Source organism: Leptonotus elevatus, chromosome 6 (genome assembly GCF_054856555.1).
Source record: "Leptonotus elevatus isolate MCC_2025b chromosome 6, RoL_Lele_1.0, whole genome shotgun sequence".
Taxonomy (NCBI): Eukaryota; Metazoa; Chordata; class Actinopteri; order Syngnathiformes; family Syngnathidae; genus Leptonotus; species Leptonotus elevatus.
Window position 1 is genome coordinate 11,218,256 of NC_141244.1, and position 20,409 is coordinate 11,238,664.

Here is a 20,409-nt window from a genome sequence, read left to right on the forward strand (position 1 = left end):
CGCACGGTGGCATGCGAAACGGCGTTTACTGCGGACGTGTCCGAATTGAATGGCAGTGCACTGTGATGATGGATGGCTAATCCAATAGGACAGCTGATGGCGGAGTGATTTCCCAGCAAGAGATTTTGGAAGAGTGAGTTGTAAGACAAATGACGTACTTTGATATGGTAAAGTAGACACAACGATGGACGAATATATCCAATTTTTCATTGTTAACAACAGAAACTTTAGCTTAAAATAAAATATAGTCAAGCCACACATCCCTCACTTCTCTTCTTCCTGCTACTTATTAGTAAAGCTAAGCGCTTTCCGTTGTAACTACTTAAAGAGGAAGTTCACCTTTAATAATTCTTGACAATAATATGTTGTATGCGACCTCACTAGTGTAAACATGACATTCTGATTAATATGACATTTTTGGAATATGAGTTATGAAGCAAAATCCAGCCGTTTTTATCCATCTCAGGGTTCGGCCATTTTGTTACTTGCTGTCGATTGACGATGACATCACAGTTGCTAAGGGCTCAGGCAACGACCAATCAGAGCTCACCTGTTTTCTGAAGCGTGGCTGTGATTGGTTGTTACCTGAGACCTGAGCAACATTAATGTCCTCTTCATTATTATTATTATTTTTTTTTTTTCTTCTGGAGAGCTCAGTATTGTTCATTCGGTAATTTTAATTAATGTCCTCTTCAGTCGACAGCAAGAGGCAAAATGGCCGACCCCTGAGATGAATAAAAACGGCTGGATTTTTCTGTTGCTGCCTAACACATATTCCACTACCGCTATATTAAACAGAACAACATATGTAGACTAGTGGGGCTGCATAGAACATATTATTGTAAAAATAAATAAACAATAATAATTGGGTTACTACCTGTCTGCTAGCTTTGCATCAGTGCCAAATATGGTCAACCTGCGCCCTGCCTCACTGTGAACACCCCATAAACCGGGTGCTGTGTGAAAACGGTTTAAAACGGAACTACTGTATGTAAGTGGAACACGAGGACAGTAAGAAATGTGTGTGTGCGTGTTTCAACCCACCATCCAGCATAGAGAGGTGCATGGCATCATTGGCTCTTTTGGGGACACTTAGCATCACCTCAAGACCATCCTTGATCTCTCCTTTTCCTTCCTCGCAGCATGTCAATAGCTCCTAAACACACAGACACACACAAACGACATAGATAAATATAGTTCATTATTATTAGTTAGCAACTTAGAGAAATGTGTCGTACTGCACCTTAAGAAGCAGTTGATACTTAGTAATTCTTTGGACTGGTTTAATCAAGTAAGATGAAATAGAGTTGGCAAGACGATGCCTTTGCTGGATTTCCTGTAAAACCAAACAACGCCAATTTGTCAAGCATACGCAATCTTTGTGGAGTGATTTAAAGAATAAGAGAAACCAATGCGCGATTTATATTTTCATACTGTAAGGAGTTACTTACATCGAAATATGGTCCAGCATGCTCCAAGATGAGCTGCGTGGAGTCGGGCTTGTTCTTACAGTAGTTGACGTACATCTGAAATTTGTCGGCCTGAGTGGGAGAAACAACATAAAGATTCAAAACAAGTAATCTTGGAATTTTTTTTAATATATTTTTTTTATGTAATAACGTTTTTGGTGTGCAAATGTTACTTATGAAATAACTGCACTTGCTGTGCTTTTTTATTTTTATTTTTTAAAGGAAGTTCAGTCAGGAGTAAAGAATAATGAGCACATCCCTACCTCAAATAACAACAAAAAAAGGTTCATAATAAATGTCACAAGATGAGTGTTCAAATGCAAACCTATTTCTGTCTGTTCCATTAATTTTTTTGCCGGGAGAAATCATGGGACACGTCATCAGAAGAAAAACATGAACATAAGCGTGCCACGCATGAATAAAAGTAAATGTCAAAAACCTAAAATAAAAGAAATGATCGTCATTGTGCGCCATGTTATGTTACGCTCACCCAGGTGACGAAGCAATGACCCACATCCTCCGGAAGCTGCTCATATTTCTCCAACTCCTTCAAGAAGATGCTGTGCAGAAACAGACACATTAATGTCGGATATATTACCCTCTGTGGGTCTATAGTTGCTACTTTGGATGATCGACTAAAATCACTCTGCAGAATGCAAAATGTCAAAAATGACTGCTCAACTGACTTGTTGTGAAACTCGTAGATGTCTTGCATGTTCCCAAAGATGATGTGCTCCTTGTTGAGTATTCCTGGAGGAATCTCCTCCACACCACTGGTCATCTCCCATAGATACGTCTACATGTAAAAGTACAGCATATTAACATACATCCATGGATAATAAACAAAAAAAACAATGCATATTCTAAAAGAGCTTCCTTCCACTACTTCTAAACGTGAAATAAATAGTACAGATATCTGCAGCACAGCTGCACTTGAGCTCCTGATTTTTGTGTTGATGCAACCTTGTGCTTGTTTAGGTATTTGGTTCATCTTTCTGCGCCATGCTGAGCGTTCCGGGGGCATTATTATTATTTTTTTTTACAGTGGTCTCGCGCACCTGACAGTTTGGTGGCTGAAAGTAAACAAAACTTTACACCTGTTGGAAGCACGTCTACGCATTGGCGCAGGTAGTGTAACACGTGTCACCTCCCTGGCCATCTTTTTATCACCTGCCCAGGGAAGTGTGCAGTTCCTTATAAATGTACTTTCGGCCTTCCACCATGTCAAGAAGTGCTGTTTTAATTGGCAGTGAGTGTTCACGACCACAATGGTGTTAAACAGCCTTTTTAAAATGTGTCACGCTGCACCTGCTTGCACGGGTCTGTGGAAATACTTAAACTAAGTTTAGCCTGCCCCTGTGCAGATTTACATCGCACTTCATTCCAGGTTTGCACTGGGCATGAAAATAGAGCGCTTTATGTTAATGTGGCATAATTTATGTGTGCAAAAATTGAGATGAGGACTAAATTCCATTCACGAAATTAATACGGTCTGGTTGTGTGTCTGTCCATGTAGTTCAGATTAAACTTTAAAAACTCCCTGAAACCATGAAAAAATATGTTAAAGCTAGTGTCCGTGTGACTAAAATGAGAATTATTTTTTGCAGTTCGTTTCAGTCCACATGGAGCACTGTGTGAAATAGTAAATACTCTAATAAGCTTGTAAATATTGGAAACATAATTTAATTCTGAATAAAACGAATCCGTTACTGCATGGTTACAACCCAAAATGTCTTAGTCTGTGACTTACATCCATGCACTCACGCAGATCTCGGACATAAGCTTTTTCTGTTTGGATCAGCTCAGCCATTATAAATCTAAAAAGACAAAAAGACAATGACATTTTTTTTCCATTTAGTTGACATACAAAAAAATCATACGATTATGTGGTTTTATTGTCATCTGTGGTGAAACCAGTCATATCGTATACTGTTAAGTTAATTATTGGCAACCAGATTGTGTATGTGTAAGAAATGACCACTTGAAACCATAGTTAACAAAATGATTGTCTTTTCTATATTAAAATATTGGCTTGGCCCTGGATTTGTGTCACTTACTCTTTCCTCCTCGCTGATTTCCTCTTCTCCTCATTGAGCTCATGAGCAGCATCTCTCAACTTGACTTCTGAACCTGGCGCGCTAGCTGGGATGATGTCCAGTTGTAGCTCTTTACTCTAAAAACACATCAGACAGTCGCCATTATGTTGTGCACAATGGCCGTGGTCGCCTTTCACCACTCGCCGCACTGTCAATATGTGCTGTGCATTCGCCTTCTCTTCGCACCAGCTTATTAAAACATGCTGGCGAAATATGTTCTTTGAATTCAATTGAAGATAAGAAATACCAGATTTGACAAATCTACTGGATCACAAATGTGTTAATATCACAAGAAAAAGAACACAATTGAAGAAAAACTCTTATGAAGGCCTCACTCCTACTTTCCTACTAGACATCCAACATTTATCGTTTAAAAAAAAATCATCAACGCTCAACCCAAGGTATTTTATGTATGAGAAATCCCCCCCCCCCCCAGCCCCCCACCCCCCCCCCCCCATTGATATGATGATTGGTCAACACTCACTGCCTTGTTGGAGTCGGAGGAAATGCCAAGCGCCGATTCCAGGCAGGTCCTGTATTTGTCCATACGGAGAGAAAAGTCCCTGTAGCGTTTGTCCACCGAGGACACCCATTTCTTTATCTCCAGGGCATGGGCGTGGCCCTTGTCACAAAACCCATCAGCCAGCTGGATCAACAGCTTTACACGCTCTTTGGTTTGCTGTCAATAGCGGCACATTGAGGGAGGGAAAGGTAGATAACACATAGGGGGGAGAGCGAGAGAGGGAGAGTTGGGAATCAGTGATTGGCACACCAGCGTGTTCTCCGACACAATACCGGCGATACCTAAAATGGAAACAATACGACACAAAGAACGGGCCTCCCAGTTGAGCGCAGGAGCGTTCAAAGTGAACCTGACACATACTCACAGCATAAACAAGCACATCTTCAAAACAAAAACGACAACTCATACACTTTCCTGCCCCTGGAATAAAATCGATCGATAAGTAAAGGAACAAATTAACACCTTAGCTGTGATCTGGAAGTCTTCATGCTCTTTCAAAAGCTCCTGTGTGTGGTGAATGCTGGAGCCAGTGGATGTGTGTGTGGACAGGTAAAACTCCCCAGTGTCGTGGATCCACTCCAAGGCCTGTGCAAGCATACAATCACAGGTATACAACAGGGAATCTAGTTACATAAATTTGACACCTCCTATTATGTTCATCCAACGAAATAGACATGGATACCTTTTTATAAGAACTTGTTTATAGTATGTACTTGAAAAATTGCTCAGCAATATCTCTACAGCTATTGTATTTGTGTGCACCTATGAAGTAAATCACGCCAACTGTTTCCTCTGACTGTTGCGGTATGCCTGTAGTGTTAGCCAACCACCACGAGAGGGAGCCATTACATTACACACAAATTGGTTTGAACGAAAAAAAGAAAAGGTGACCAGGACCAAGGTGTTGCCCGCTTATGGCTCAAGTTAGCTTTGTGAGATTTAGTAGTACAGAAGAAGATGATAATTGACATAAAAATGCAAACTCTGGTCATGTTTACATGTTCAAAACTGCCCGAGTGGACAAAATAAGTGGTTCTCTTGCCTGTAATAAACTTAGAATGTGACGTTTCTGAACCATGTAATCATAGCTTTCTTTAAGACTGTCATTGTTACAATTGTCTGCCAGTTTACCCCACTTCCTGGACAAGACACACATTATTACTGAGATAAACAAATGCTGCATTTTAAAAGAAAGACAAAACAAAACAAAAAAAGATCAAATTTTTGATGCATCTCTTACCCCCCAAACATTTTAGCCATCAAGTTAAGTCAAGCTGATTTGTATAGCCCTTAATTTAAAAAATAAAAAATAAAATAAAAAATAAATAAGCGTCTCAAAGGGCTTCGCACAGTAGACAATAGTCACGCCATCCCCCTGATCTGAACCCCACAAAAGGGCAAGGAAAAACTCAAATAACACCATCTGGGGAAAAACAAGAAACTTTTCGAAGGGGCTGCAGATGTGGGAATAGATGCCGAGTGTTAATGAAAATCTTATGAAATTTCCCATGGGTGGGCATTTTTGTCTGATCTTGTAATTTCCCACTTCAGCTCTTTAAACAGATCATTAATATACTTTTTGGTTCTCGACTTCTGGCCAGCTGAAAGCCATTAAAATAACATTAAATTAATTAAATAGCCTAACTCATTATTAACTTATTTATTTGTGAAGAATGTTTTTTTTTAGTCTAGACTCAATCTCTGAAAATTGGGGTGTTTCTCTTGCTCACCCAGAACATGTCATTCAGCATTTTTTGTATAAGAGAACATTTTATGTAATATTCCGAGAGTCCAAAATGTGTGTCATGGCTTATTGCACACCAGAGAAGCAAATTAATACATTTTGATTTTAAGAAGTGGAGATACTCTCTGCTGACCATGTTTAATTACATTTTAATTTAAGAAATGGAAATTTCCTCCAAAATGGCCAGAGAGAAGCTGAAAGCGTAGAACAATTGAACAACACATTAAGATTAAAATGTAATTTCCATATGAATTCATTGGAGAATGACATCATACAATCGCGTTTTCTTTTCAATTAATTAAGACTGTAAAATGAGTTCAGCATACTCACACACATTCAAAAGACAAATACGCCAAAGCTCACCTGCTTGGCGCTACGTTCAAACACTACATATTGCTGGCACTGATCCAGCCGCCGCTTTCTCATAGTCCAGAAGTGGAGCACCCTGTTCTCTCTCTGCAGCAACTCATTCAAGATGTCTAAAGAAAAAAAACATGAACAAATAGGTTTGAGTTCATTAAACATCAACATCGGAATTCAAATTGTTAGCGTGAAAATAAACCAAAGAGGGAAAAGATGAGCATTGTGGAGATGTGGTAAATTACAAGATGAAGAGATGAAGGCGAATTGTGTCTCTTTTAACTCTCCACACCAAACTGCTTACAGAGCAAGCAGCAAACTTCTCTCCTTTCAAGTCTATCATCCCTTTAACCCAGCCCCTCCTCTTAAAGTGGAAGTCAACCTTCAACATTTCTTGACAATACTGTTATATGTGACCACACTAGTCTAAACATGACATTCTGATTAATATTACATTTGTGGAATATCAGTTAAGAAGCTAAATCCAGTTTTTATCCATCTCAGGGGGCGGCCATTTTGCCACTTGCTGTCGACCGAAGATGACATCAATGTTGCAGGCAACAACCGATCAGAGCTCACCTGCTTTCTGAAGCTGGACTGTGATTGGTTGTTACATTAGACCTGAGCTACATTTTCAACAATTTCATCTTCTGTCGACAGCAAGTGGCAAAATGATTTTGCTGCTTAACTCATATTTTACTAACGCAATATGAACCAGAATACCATATGTAGACTAGTGGGGCTGCATAGAACATATTATAGCCCCCCCCTAAAGGTATGTCTCTCTCGTGGGTCACAGAAAAAGCACTTTTCGCCCAAGGTGGTGCTAATCAAAATACAAATTTGCCACTATTCATATTATATAAACTATATAAACATATAAACTATTCATTTATCTATTAAGAAAGGCTGCACTTACAAACGGACAATTATAATATCACTTCCAACATTCAGTATTTGTGTCTCCTGTAATGACCCCCCCCCCCCCCAAAAAAAATACTTTGAAAATCAGCATGAAAACTTTCATTCCCATCCACTTACTTTTAACCTGAGTCTCCGGCGCTTTGACATGGGACAACATTCCAGGCATGTTAACACTGTTCCTGTGCAGGTACTTCAGGAAGACGTCAGCATTGCGTCTAGCCAGCGTGCAGGCCTGCAAGTGGCCACAGAGACAACATTGAATTATTCTACTGTGACTACTAGCCGTGAATCTCAATGACAAGCATTTGCATATGTTAGCAACATATTCGTGTGGGGTGCTTTTCTATGACAGAGACGTCTCACCTTGAGAAAAGCCTCCTTCTGTTCCAGATGTTTGCTGACCATCGGGGTGACATGATCTGACTCGCTGTTGGGGCCCAATTTATCAGCACCACCACACCAGTCCTCTTCTCTCTTGTACTCCTGCTCCAGGCTTTCCAGCACGCTGCACACCTGAGATAGTCATGCAGAAAACAAATCCCCATAAATCTGAGTCTGCAGGCCCCACGGCTGCTTCACACGGAAAAATTCCCATTCAACAAATATGCGTGTACTGTAAGTTAGCATCCAGTATCCCTTGCACAGCCTAACACACAAATTCACCTGTTCAGAAGTCTTATAGAAGGCCACGGAAGCATTAACCAGCTTGAGTCTGTCCTCCATCTTCAGCATCAGCTGCTGCCAGTGGTCTGCCACCTTTGCATGAAATGTGCACAGGTAAGCGTGCTGTCAGTTAGCATTTCAAAATGTTCCTCTATCAAAACGTGAGAGTGGGGAAAAACCTTCTCTGCACAGTCTCGGATCATGTCCATGTCGTAGTGGTTAGACTGAAGTAGACCCTCTGCCTTCTGCTGCACCTGAAGTGCACTCTGATGGGTTTTCTATATTGAGGGGTGAGAAAAACACGATTTATGGCATGGTGCAAAAAATAAAATCCGCTTCAATACGGAAGAGGATTAGGGCCAGTGAAGAGAGAAAAAAAAGTTTAGAATTCTTATTATTCTTATCTTAATTAAAGGCAGAATTCTCACTTTAATCTCAGAATTCTGATTATGAAGTGAGAATTATGAGAATGAAGGGAGAATCCTGCCAAACTTTTTTTTTCTCTCTTCACTGGCCCTAATCCTCTTCCATAAGTAAGTGATTCTCAAACTTTACTTTTTTTTTTAACACAATAATTACCACCTAAAAAAGCTAGGCTGTACAACATGCACATGTTGGCTAGAGAAAGCAAGGCTAGTGCATTCAAACAAAAGAGACTATGACTAATAAAACACGGCGAGAGAATGGACCAAAGTGAGTAGAACAAAGAGAGAATTCTATTTCTTGACCTGTGAGAAGGAATTGGCATGTAAGAGACATGGACGTTAGAGAAGCAAAAAGTTCAAGGGTGAAGTGAAAGATAGCAACAAAGATTTTGAAGTGGATGTACACAAACTTGGCCAGTGTTAAATCGAGAGAATCTCGATTTACACAATGTTTTGTTGCCAACTGATGTAAATCAAGTGAGAGAGAAAAACTAGATGATGCAACGGGAGTAGAATATGCATGGAGGAAATAATGTGACTCAAAATACAGTGTGGGTGACCCACAACGTGACTGCTCGCAATATACAGTATTCACATTCCATACAGAAATACTCTTGACTGTATTGGGTTTAGATTTGACCTCTATCGCATGCTGAAATTGTTCGTGTTCCTTCTGCAACTGCTCAGCCTCTTGTAACGAACTGGCCGTGATCAGCCCGGCGTTCAACATGGACTCGCCATTACGGATCCAACCCAGCACCTAAATGACAAAATGACAAATATTTTTTTTAAACCAAGTCATCCAACATGACCTAGTATTCCTAACACTGTTTCGATTAGTATTTTGCTGGTAGACCCATAACAAACAGACAACAAAAAATTAAGCGTGCACTTTCTCTCTGACTGACTCAGCATGCACACCTGCGGTGTGGACCAAGCTCACAAGCTGTTTCGATGTCCTGAGGCAGGCCAGGTATGAGCGCTAGCTGCTGAACATTGTATGCATATCATACCAAAGTCTACAGTATTTAAATATGCATAAATATTATGATGTTTGTTTCCGTATTTTAAACTATTGAGTGCTCAACATCCAGCCATGCAGCACTCATCTCTACTATTTATGTCCACCGCCTTTACATCAGAAACAGAAAGAGAGAAAGCGAAAGAGAGAGCATTGACGTGAGGTGAGTCATCAATCGACATCGTGTAGAGACAGAACCATTTTAGCATGCTGCTCTGATATCATATTAAGCTGTGGCCTGGAGCGCTATTTAAAATCTTGTGAACTCTATTTCCACCATCTTTCCATCTAAATTCAATGAATCCAATCCAATCCACTTTATTTCTATAGCACTTTATATATATAGCATTTCATAAACAGGCGTTTCCAAAGTGCTGCACATTGAGAGCTGTGCACTATCATACACATTAAATCTATAATAAAAACAACTGTCAATAAGATAAAAATACACTAAGAAAGAAAAAAATAAATATATTAAAAATTATTTAAAAAACTAATATTAAAAAAAATACAAATAATCAAAAATAAATACAAATAATAATAATAATAAGAAGAAGACAAAACATCAGCGCTGTTCTGATTATTTCCTCAGTGCCAACTGTTTTTGCTTTGCTTAACTCCAAGCATGTACCTGTTTGACTTCAGCCTGAAGGTGTCTTAACTGGACACACTGTTCCAAATGCCTCCGGTGCTGCTCGGCCGCCAGGTCCAGCTCCTGCTGCTTCTCGTGGAGAAATTCCAGGAGATCCTGAACACGCGTGGCCATGTCTACATCTCGGTCACATAACAGCTCCACACCTGCACAACAGACAAACACATTACACACAAAATGCGACGCTTAACTAGCAATACTAATTCACATTTGTTTGTCATTAAAACTGACTGGCGAATACTGTATCACAAACATTTTACGAGGACTTCAGTGCTTGCATAATCCCGCCACTGCATTTAGGCACTATGCAAATTGCATAACTGACCGTTGCAAAATACAAGTTATCTGTAGGCAAACTACTGAGGAAACTATGACGGACCATTTATTCTGTGACAATCAATGTGTCAGTTATATGTTAACACATTTGACATTTGCATCTCCATTCACAACACAGCTCAGCTCAGCTCAGTTGTATTTATTTTTTTAATCCTTCACTCACCTGATGCTTGGACCTCTGTCACGTACTGAAGCAGCTCCTGGCCTTGATGGATAACGTCAAAGGTGAGGTTGTTCATGGTGAGTGCCTTGTCTGCGTGATGCTGAAGCCTCTGCTCAGCTAGCGTCAGGTCCTCAGTGTCAAAGTCGCTCATCTGCTGGGTCAGTTCCTCATTCCATGACTCCAGATCAGAGATGATCTAAGGTGGAAAGAGGAAAGGACGTAAATGCTGTGACAAAAAAAAGTAAAGCAGCTCTTCAATAGGACGGGGGTTAGAATTGTTTTTTCTTTTTTCCGTACTATTGTGTCGTAATTGCACATCCACGACAGTAGGTGGCGGTGGCTCTCTCATTGTGAGATAGTGCGTATTCGCTCCTCTGCAGAAGTGCTCTTAAAAACAATGCTTACAATTTTATATACAAATGATACTATTTATAGTTATGGCAGATAGTTTTGTTGGGGTGGGGGGCAATTTTTTTTTCTTCCTGTAAAAATAAAATAAAAAATTGCACTTTTAAAGAATGTTCCGTTCACATGCCAGTTTTCTTGAGGATACGCCACTGAATATAATTTCTGTGATTCTACAGTTGTATAATCAAATGAGATTTAAAATAATATAATAATAATAATAATAGTTTCTTGTTAATTCAACACTTGTTTAAAAATCCCACTTTTAAATTCCTAAGAAGAAATTTAAGACTATTTTTACAAACCTAATGGTGAATCATTATCTGTAATTGTCAACTTTAGGTGTTCAGAATGGACCCTGTACACCTCATGATGACAAAGTAAGAGACATTTTTCTCCCAGCAGAGAAAAATAAGAATTATGAAAACCTTACAGTCAGCCCTTCTTTCTGATGTTCATGATGCAAATGATGTGATCGCTAAAATTTATTGTAATAATGTGTCCAAAAGGAAAAAAAAGAAAGAAAAAAAATCATGATGATGATGATGATGATGATTATTATTATTATTAGGATGATGATGATGATGATGATGATGCTGATTATTATTATTATTATTATTATTATTATTATTAATAATAATAATAATAATAATAATAATAATAATAATAATAATAATAATAATAATACTGCTATGGTATTATAACAATATGATAAAACATATGTTTACATCTTTTGTAATGTACGGTACTAATTATTGTACGGTATAGACTGATCAATTGCTGCCTTATAAAAGGTTTAGATTAGGTTAAACGTCTGAACACTTGTTAAATACTGAGACAAAAGCCTCCCATTACAAAATATTTGAACAAGCAGCCACTTTAAATAGAATCTGTCTGTTACATGCACACATACACACACGCTCACAGACACCTGTTTTGAAGAAAAACATTGAACCTATAGCCAGACCGACATTGTAACTCTATACCATGAAACGTGTTGTCATAATGAGGGATAGCGTCTCACTACTGGTGATTTACGGCTGGTAAAGCAGATGTACGGAGATGTTAGTGCTTGTCTTAAACAACTCCCACACTGACTCATGACACAATGGACACCATGGCTGCAACCAGTTGCAGTATAGGACTTGTTTGTTTGGCTATTTGGAATCCGACGTTTTCGTTAGGTTGATGAGACAGCTTGCTAAAATTTTGGTTGATGACATACCGGTAATAGAATAAACTTGAAAAGTTGAGAATGTGTGCACTTAATTTGTATGGACTTACTTCATGCAAACAACTGATAGTATCATTGATGATATTAACGACAGTAAAACTTTATTTAGAAGATGCTTTTGCAGCTGTGCTCCTAAATCATTCAGATGTGGACATCTTAAGACCTAAAACTGATTAATGAGGACAATTCAATGCCTGTCATTGCTGCAGTTTTAAGCATCAATATATTTTTCACACAAAAAGTTTAAGATGGACCTTTTATGTACTGTGCTGCAGACATTTTGGATTTACACCCATAAAGTTCCCTCCATTGGGAACATGAGGTCGTAATCTTGTGCCGGAGCAGAGTCGCACAAATCCCCTAACATTGCTTGACAATTTCACTAACCTGACAACCCGGGGAGAAACGCACAAGACTATCATCTGCAATCTTCCTTCCTCCTCGCGTGCAGTTAAGTAAAATATCCTCAGCAGGCAAAAAGATCATCCTTTGCTATCAGTGCTATAAAGTCCAATCGAGAAAAGGAGCCAAACGTCCTTAGCTTCTTTTTTCACAGCATAGTGAGTGAGCTATTTTAAGAAAAACCTCCATGAGGCAACGCAGGTCTCACCTCACCTTGAGCACATCTCCATGACGCAGGAGGGAGTGTCCGTGCGTGTATGAAAACTAAATACCTCCCACACCCATCAGCACGCCCTGGATCTTTGCTCAATTAATCCCTTGTGTGATTATGGATTCAGTCGGAGTGATTTGCTCACTGCCGCCATCCTATGAGCTGAGATTTAGTCTGCCATTGTTAACATCTGTAGCCTTGTTTTTTGACAGTCTTTCAATTTATGTCAGCCAATCATCATCTGTTTTGGCAATTATTACTTTCAGCTGAGTCCTAGATATGTCGCTTGCCATCTTGCAATTACGTCTTCATGCTTTATCATCTTGCCTAACATCTAATGTAACACATGAAAGAAATAGATTCTGACTGCAGAATTTCACATTTTAAGCTTCTTCTCAATGTTCCTCAACATTTTCAGGAATTGGACACGCTGGTGGTTTCAGTTATTAATGTACAGCGCGTAATGTAGTTATTGAACTTATTTGCGTGAGTTCTACTTACTTTTGTGAATAAGTGGTGACGTTAAAAGCTCCGTTATCCCCCAAACAGCTAAATAATGCCATCTCACAGCAGGACATTTCGCTTTATGATATAAAAAAAAGAAAATAATATAAAACAGTGGGATTTGGATTATTTAAGGAGCGTATAATTATAATAGTATTTTTCGTTTGTCAGTTTTTATGTGGTTCTTGTGTTTATTAGAGCGTCTGAAAGTGAAACAAAATAAATCAAGTTTCATCCTCACATCTATGGCATCCCTCTCAAAGATGCGAAGCTGTAGAAAGAGTTCCAGTTTGATTTTCCTCTCCTGAAAAAGCTCCTCCATCTGGCCCTGGGCCTCATCCAGTTGCTGCAGCACACTCTCGATGTGCGCCATGGAGCTGTTGTGAGGGGTCTTGTTGCTTGAGATAGCAGAGTCTCTGTGAACACAAGTTCAGTGAAGACTTCCAAGACAACCAGTAACTCATTTTGAGAAAGATTAGAGTCTCTTCTTTCATCAGGAAAAAAAGTATATTTCTATCTGTTTCCGTTTTGCAGCAATTAGCATTAGAATATAGCTAAGTTTCATCATTATTCACAAATCTGTTTAAAACTGTGGGGCAAAAAGCTTTTTTTGCAACATGGCCCTGGTTGATCACTTATACTCTGATGCCACCTGCTGGCCGTTTTTGTAATAACTGCCATTGCTTTAAGCATTCTTTTCAGTTTAGTATTTAGTACTATTATATTATATTATTATATTTAGTATTCAGTATATACTTATGTATGCTTTAGGATAAAAAAACACACACAAAAAACATATAAATACATCTTTGGGCGCATTGTCATGTTTAAAATAGAACGTATTTATACGTTTTTGGGAGAAAATGAGTTAATATAAAGTTTTATAATTTTGGACATTCCATGTCCATTGATATTATATTCTAGTGGTTTTGGCCTATGAAATTGATGCTCACCTGAGCTGCTGTATGAGGTCTTCACCTTCCTTGATGACATTGACGGTTGCTTGCAGGGTGGTCTGCTGCTGCTGTCCAAAACGTTTGATCAAATCCTGCACCGCCTCAACAGACTCTGCGTACACATCATCCAGCAGTTCCTTCTGAAGCTCCTCCAACCAGGTCCACAGCTAACAAGAAAGTCAAGCCCAGTTAAAATGCATGGCCATCGACACTCAAGCAGATGGTTTTGCAAACTCGAACAAGTGTGAATAAAATCAGAAGCATATTGTACAATATGTAGACAGTGTGCAGTTTATATTGTGGGAGTGTCAGTATACACAAGCTTGAGCAGTGAACACATGCACAAAGGGACACAAGCTGCCAAATGTACACACAGAAGATAGAAGAGGAGAATCTAAATCCCACCAGTTCTGCTCCACTCTGGTGTTTTGTCAGTGGTCATCTTTGTAACAGATTAGCCATCTGGGTGATTTGGCTGGGCACATTAAAGCTCTGGCAAAGACACTCTGGCTGGAACCCGCTGCTCGTCTAACACCCACAATGCCTTCTCAAAAGCTCGTCAACCTTTACTGCCACCCCCTGAGTAATATTCTGTACATATTACTTGGCATTTTGACTCACATTCTTGTAGGCAACTAAATACATTCACTGTTCTCAGAACTGATTAGGGTACATTTTTATAACCTGATGAAGACCGATATAAGAGATATAGCACATAGAAAATGCCCCTTTACTAAGGTAAGATTACTACTTTTTGATTGATATGTGCTGTCTATCTGCATCATACTGAGAGGTTTTTAAGAATGTTTTGCTCCTAGTATGAAGTTAAATGAAAAAAAATAATAATAATAATACTTGTCAGTTTGTAGTACTATACATTAAAACCATTCATTATATTAATACAGTAGAGCCAAAACTGTAAGTCTGTTTCATTTTCTCTAGGATAGCACAGTAAAGTAAATTTATTCAACAATATTTGGGACATTCAGTAATTCATTTTTTCTAACAGCTCCCTTAAAGGGCATGGGTACTTTGATCCGAGTCACCAGTGACAATAATGATGAACGCTATAAAAAAAAGGATGGATGGTGTTTTTTGTAACAACTTGATCTGTGTTCTTGATTCCAAAAATAATTGTTTGGATTTATTAAACAGCCTCCAATGGCTGTAAACTAACTGGACTCATTCACCTACATACATCAACAGACATTTGCACGCACGCACACACGCACACACACAATGACCTGCACTGGTGTGACCTGACAGATGGGATGAAGGCGATTAGTCCATATGGACATTAAAGACTAACTTCATTAATAACACTGTGATTCTGTCTGTCTTTATGGGTTGATGTAAACAGGGTCTAGCGTTAACACATGCAGAGCAGGGTGCTTTTGTCAGAGTGAAAAGGTTAACATGGTCAATTAAACACGTGTGATACGTCCCGTCATAATAACAACTGGAAGAGGCAGCCCGGATCAGAAAAAGACATTCAACCACAAAGCTTTGAAAACTGACTAGCAACTAATATTACAGCACAAATTTAGAGCATACATGTATAATAACTAACACTAAAATTTTAATAACTTTTTCATTAACTAAATAAAAATGCTATAAAATAAATGATGAATTCAATGAATGAATGAATGAATTAATAAATAAATAAATAACTGAAAGTACATCCACATCTGCACAATACATTACCTTTAAAAAAAACTTCAAATATCTTGACACTTAATAAATATTCATAGCCTACTAAAAAAAATACTTAAACAAAAAAAGACTACATTAAAATGAAGCATTAAAAAAAACCTAACAAACCTGCTCTAAAAAGTAATTCAAACTAACTGAATTGAAAAGTCAATAAAAAAATAAAAATAAATAACTATAATGACAAATTCAAAACTATTTTAACTCTTATAAGGAAATCATACCATACTACTTCTTTTATTTTATTTTTTAAACTACAACACTACACTTTGCAATTACTGTGTACTGAAGAATGAAATCTGTATGGTTATCACACCATATACTATCCCAGCAATTGTAAATACCAATCTGCCAGTCGGCTTTGATTCGCATAGGTCTGATTTGTGATAGCTTTGTTATCATGGCTAGAGATGGATGAAGAGTCTTGTTATGATCTTCTGAAAATATAATTTTTTGCTTTTGTCCTTTAATTTACATTTAATTTTCTTTGAACCATGCACAGTATATAAAATATTAGCCTTTACTGGATAGACCCCCATTTTGTTTTTGATTGAACTTGAAACACTATTAAATTGTTCTAAACAGTTCTGAAATTCTGGGTTTGACTCTCACCTCTGATACTCCAGCTCCCACTGACATTTCAAAACACACGTTAGACAAACTGAAGCATGGACAGCTGTGAAGGAGTTTAAATCGTGTGTTGCATGAACAAAGAGGGGAGAACAGGACACACCTCTTTGACGTGTGTGTGGAAGGAAACCGACATATCCAGCAGGACCTTGCGTTGTTCCACACGTCGCACAAAGTCCTGGATGCGATCTTCAAGCTGGTGGGCAGCCTGGTAAATTTCCTCTGGGTCACATTCTCCGGTCTGAGCCAACTGCTCTGCTGCCTCGAGCAGTTTGTCAGCATTAGTGTAGGTGTTCTGTAACATGAAGATTGCAGACAATAACCCAAAGGCACTTGCCTGTCTGGAGCAACCAACTTAAAATAAATGTTCTCTAGATATACAGTATAGATACATACAGTATCACATTTAATTATATATTTTCATGGGACACCATTGAAGAAATTACACTTTAACCTTTGACACAATGCAAAGTAGTCAGTGTACATCTTACGGTGTAAATCTGTTCCCTCAAAATAATAAAACAATAACAGCTCTCAAACTCTCATACTGGTCACTGGGAGTTCAACATTGCACCTCATTGCAAAGAACTCTCTGAAGATCTGAAAAACAAAAACAAAACAAAAAACCACAACAACTATTGCTCTGCATGAAGATGGCTTAGACTATAAGAAGATTGCCAACAGCCTGAAACTGAGCTTCAGCACAGTGGCCAAGACCATTCAGCGGTTTAACAGGACAGGTTTCACTCAGAACAAGCCTCAACATGGTCGACCAAAGAAGTGTTTTTGCTTGGGTTTAGATATTAATAGATGTAATTTGAGTTATGCAGGAACATGGATAAAGGGATGATGGAAGATGTACACTGACTACTTTTCATTGTGTCACAGTGTCATTTCTTCACCGCTGTCTCATGAAATTATATGATTTAATATCTGCAGGAATATGAGAGGTGTAGTCAATTTTGCAAGATGCTGTACATATCTAAGTAGACGTATAGAAAAACAGATCGATAGTTGAATTGGAACGTTTCAAGCCCACCTGTGCAACCTCTTCGAAGTCCTCGTGTCTCTTTTGCAGTGCTCGTGCTCTGTGCAAAGACTTCCCGACGCCAGTGTGTTTACTGAGGAAAGCCTCACCATGGTTTTCGATCCAGTCTAGTACCTTGAAACGCACATAGTGGAAATACATTTCATTGGAATCTACAAAACAGATTCCTAAATGGTGAATTAATAATGCAGTACTGTTTTAAACCAGTAGGTGGGGCACCTGACTGTAAAAAGGCTGCGGCCCATTTAGAGTACTGTACAAGGATTTGTCATCTACTGTATCTCTCGTGCTTGCTCCTGCTTCATTTTCATTTCTTACTAATGCCTTAATCTCTGTTGAAAAGATTATGCTTTTCTGTAAAGCAATATATATCAATGTGATAATGTTGCCACCGCAAATTAATATGTGCTTTTAACGACTTTTTTATGATTATAGAACACATTACTATACATGAGCTAATGCATACAGGAGCTGATGATAGCAAGTGTGATGCTTCTTTCAAGGTTTCAGGCAATGTTTTGACAATAGACATTCACAATGCCCTCTGCACACTATGAGGCAGCAAACTGCATCGCCATGGAAACCACTACCCAGAGAGACGGGCAGGATAGAGACGTGGCAAGATAGAAGCAGGCAGGTTAGAAGACGTGCAAGCCAGAATCATTGAGATGCTGCATAAAAGAGATCGAGGATGAGAGTGTGTGGGGGTAGAAGAGCCGCAGAAGAGTTCATGCCCGAAGGGTAGAAAAAAGAGAAGGTGCCGTACACCAACTCAGTAGTTTTGATCTAAGAGCTTCGTCTCATCGCCATTCACTCAGTAGACAGATGATCTCTCTTTAAAAACCCAGGAGGAAGCACATAAAGACTTTGCAGAAGCTTGATTATTTGATGTCTTCCATATCATGCACTCCGGTGTTGAAATGCTCACCGTTACCAGTAATCCAGCAACTCATCAATTATAAATTGCTGCATTTGCAATAATGTGAGTGAGTGATGCTTACTTGCTGTACATCCTGCTGGAAAACACACAGCTGCAGACGTTGGTGAAGGCGAACTTTGCGATGCTGCCAAATGTTCTCCAGCTGCCTCTGATGATGGAGAACCTCGTGGATAATGTCCAGGACGTGGTGGACCGCCTTGGAGTAGTTCGCTGATGACATCAAGGAATCTGCACTCCCTGGGGTCAAAGGTCGCTGTAATTTGTCCAAGAGAGACTTCCCATCTTGGCTCACCTGGTAAAGGTGAAATGTATTTTGAGATGTGTGAAAATGCCTTTGATTTTAAATGTGCCATCTTCTCATGTAGTTAATGACTCTAGCAATGACTCTTGTACAACAATAATTAACTGCTAATTAAATATCATTATTGCAGCCAAGCATTATTATCTTATCTTTCTATTGTTGATTTTGCCTAGCGCCAATCTTAGCCTCCATTGTATATTATTTTACAAGCACAGTCTGGTTGTTCTAAATATTGTGTACTGACCTCAGAGTAGGCAGTGGTAATATGCTCATATAAGCCCTGGTGGCGGTGGATTGTGTCTTCCAGGTCCTGGAGTTCCGACGGCAAATCTCCTTCACCGCAAGCTTTGCACCACGGCTCCACTTTGCCCATGTACTGAGGAGAGAACAAACACAAGTTGTATGCATGAATTTACTTCATTTTCCGTTAACAACATGCAAATAATATAAGGTTCTGAGGAAAAAACTGACATTTTGAATTTTTTTATGTTTACCAGTACCGAGAGGTAATGATGGGAAAATGAAGCTTCATGAACCACTTGCAATATGTTTTGATGCCTTTAGATGGCGATCCTTGTTTAAAGATGCAGTGGATTTTTTAAAAATAAATTTCCATTGCACTAGTCTTTATCTTTAAACCAAGAGCACCATGAGTAAAAAAATAAATCTAAATCTAAATGTAGTTCATGAAGCTTCATTTTCCCACCACTACCTAGGGGTAGTTAAAAATGCACTTTAATTTCATCATTATATTGAATGTCTGAAGTTAAAAAATTATACAATAACATTTATAGGATATGATAAGAAATTGTTGTCTCGCGTTGTACGGACATTTCCGATATTCCTATATTTTCCGGCAGGTGCAGTCGCAGCAGTATCGCTAAGTCAGATCCTAGTTCGCTTACAACTCCTTATTACTTACCTCTTTGAGATTCTTCTCAGCACTGAGTTAATGACAAATAGTAAGTACATGTTTTTTGCTCTCGTCGTGGGTCAGTTAGCCACATTAGCCCGCTAGCACTGGTCCATAGCCATTCGCGGTCATCTATTTGCATACTGTATGTAGAGCCACTTATTATTGTAGAACACATAAGTATTTTTGGTCCATCAAATGATCTTTCCATGAGAAATATTAGATCAAGTCAAATCAGTACAAAGAGCAGACACTTTTTTTTTTTTTATTGCTTGCTATTATTTGTCAGCCCACCAGCCACTTGGGGGACTGTATTATACACAACTACGGAAAGTGAACAAATGCTATAAGGGTGCATTTAGGAGGGCATATTATATCCAGGTGTGGGTCATTCTTTGGAAATTACAGTAAGAAAGAAAAATAGTAAATAATGGCAAACTATTATTGTTGTTGTTTTGGGTAATTTGCTTAAAATAATGGGTTTGATTGAATGATTTTGCTATGATCGCCAAGTCCAGTCAAACCAGTCCAGATTTAAAAGAGTTCTTAGAGTGAAGATAATTGCTAAAATCTCCTATAATTTCTCCACATATATCATTGTCCAAATACACTTTAGCTGTGATGAAGCCAATCAAATGTCACCGATAAAACTCACATTCAGTTCACTGAAGTGTAACAACAAATAAAAAGGTAAGTAAGAAATAAAAACTAAAGCCCTGTTCAACACAAATAGACAGTGGAGTAGATGCAGGAATTCTGTATGTATCTGTTGTTCTTTT

The 20,409-nt window shown here is 38.7% G+C and overlaps 1 protein-coding gene across 2 annotated transcripts in view; it reads right to left on the reverse strand.

Annotated features, from left to right (window-relative positions):
• Positions 1 to 20,409, reverse strand: part of triob (trio Rho guanine nucleotide exchange factor b) — a 107,732-nt gene that overhangs the window by 33,413 nt on the left and 53,910 nt on the right. For both annotated transcript variants that reach the window (XM_086079453.1, XM_086079454.1), the window contains exons 10-32: positions 18,962 to 19,093; positions 18,478 to 18,708; positions 17,468 to 17,590; positions 16,532 to 16,723; positions 14,086 to 14,255; positions 13,374 to 13,548; positions 10,377 to 10,572; positions 9,857 to 10,023; positions 8,845 to 8,964; positions 7,959 to 8,057; positions 7,780 to 7,872; positions 7,480 to 7,629; positions 7,234 to 7,348; positions 6,196 to 6,311; positions 4,551 to 4,673; positions 4,050 to 4,244; positions 3,527 to 3,642; positions 3,220 to 3,286; positions 2,156 to 2,265; positions 1,960 to 2,029; positions 1,452 to 1,541; positions 1,244 to 1,336; positions 1,045 to 1,156 (exon numbers count right to left, since the gene is read on the reverse strand). In XM_086079453.1, coding sequence (XP_085935579.1) covers positions 1,045 to 1,156; positions 1,244 to 1,336; positions 1,452 to 1,541; positions 1,960 to 2,029; positions 2,156 to 2,265; positions 3,220 to 3,286; positions 3,527 to 3,642; positions 4,050 to 4,244; positions 4,551 to 4,673; positions 6,196 to 6,311; positions 7,234 to 7,348; positions 7,480 to 7,629; positions 7,780 to 7,872; positions 7,959 to 8,057; positions 8,845 to 8,964; positions 9,857 to 10,023; positions 10,377 to 10,572; positions 13,374 to 13,548; positions 14,086 to 14,255; positions 16,532 to 16,723; positions 17,468 to 17,590; positions 18,478 to 18,708; positions 18,962 to 19,093 — 3,055 coding nt within the window. The remainder of the gene's footprint in view (positions 1 to 1,044; positions 1,157 to 1,243; positions 1,337 to 1,451; positions 1,542 to 1,959; positions 2,030 to 2,155; positions 2,266 to 3,219; positions 3,287 to 3,526; positions 3,643 to 4,049; positions 4,245 to 4,550; positions 4,674 to 6,195; positions 6,312 to 7,233; positions 7,349 to 7,479; positions 7,630 to 7,779; positions 7,873 to 7,958; positions 8,058 to 8,844; positions 8,965 to 9,856; positions 10,024 to 10,376; positions 10,573 to 13,373; positions 13,549 to 14,085; positions 14,256 to 16,531; positions 16,724 to 17,467; positions 17,591 to 18,477; positions 18,709 to 18,961; positions 19,094 to 20,409) is intronic.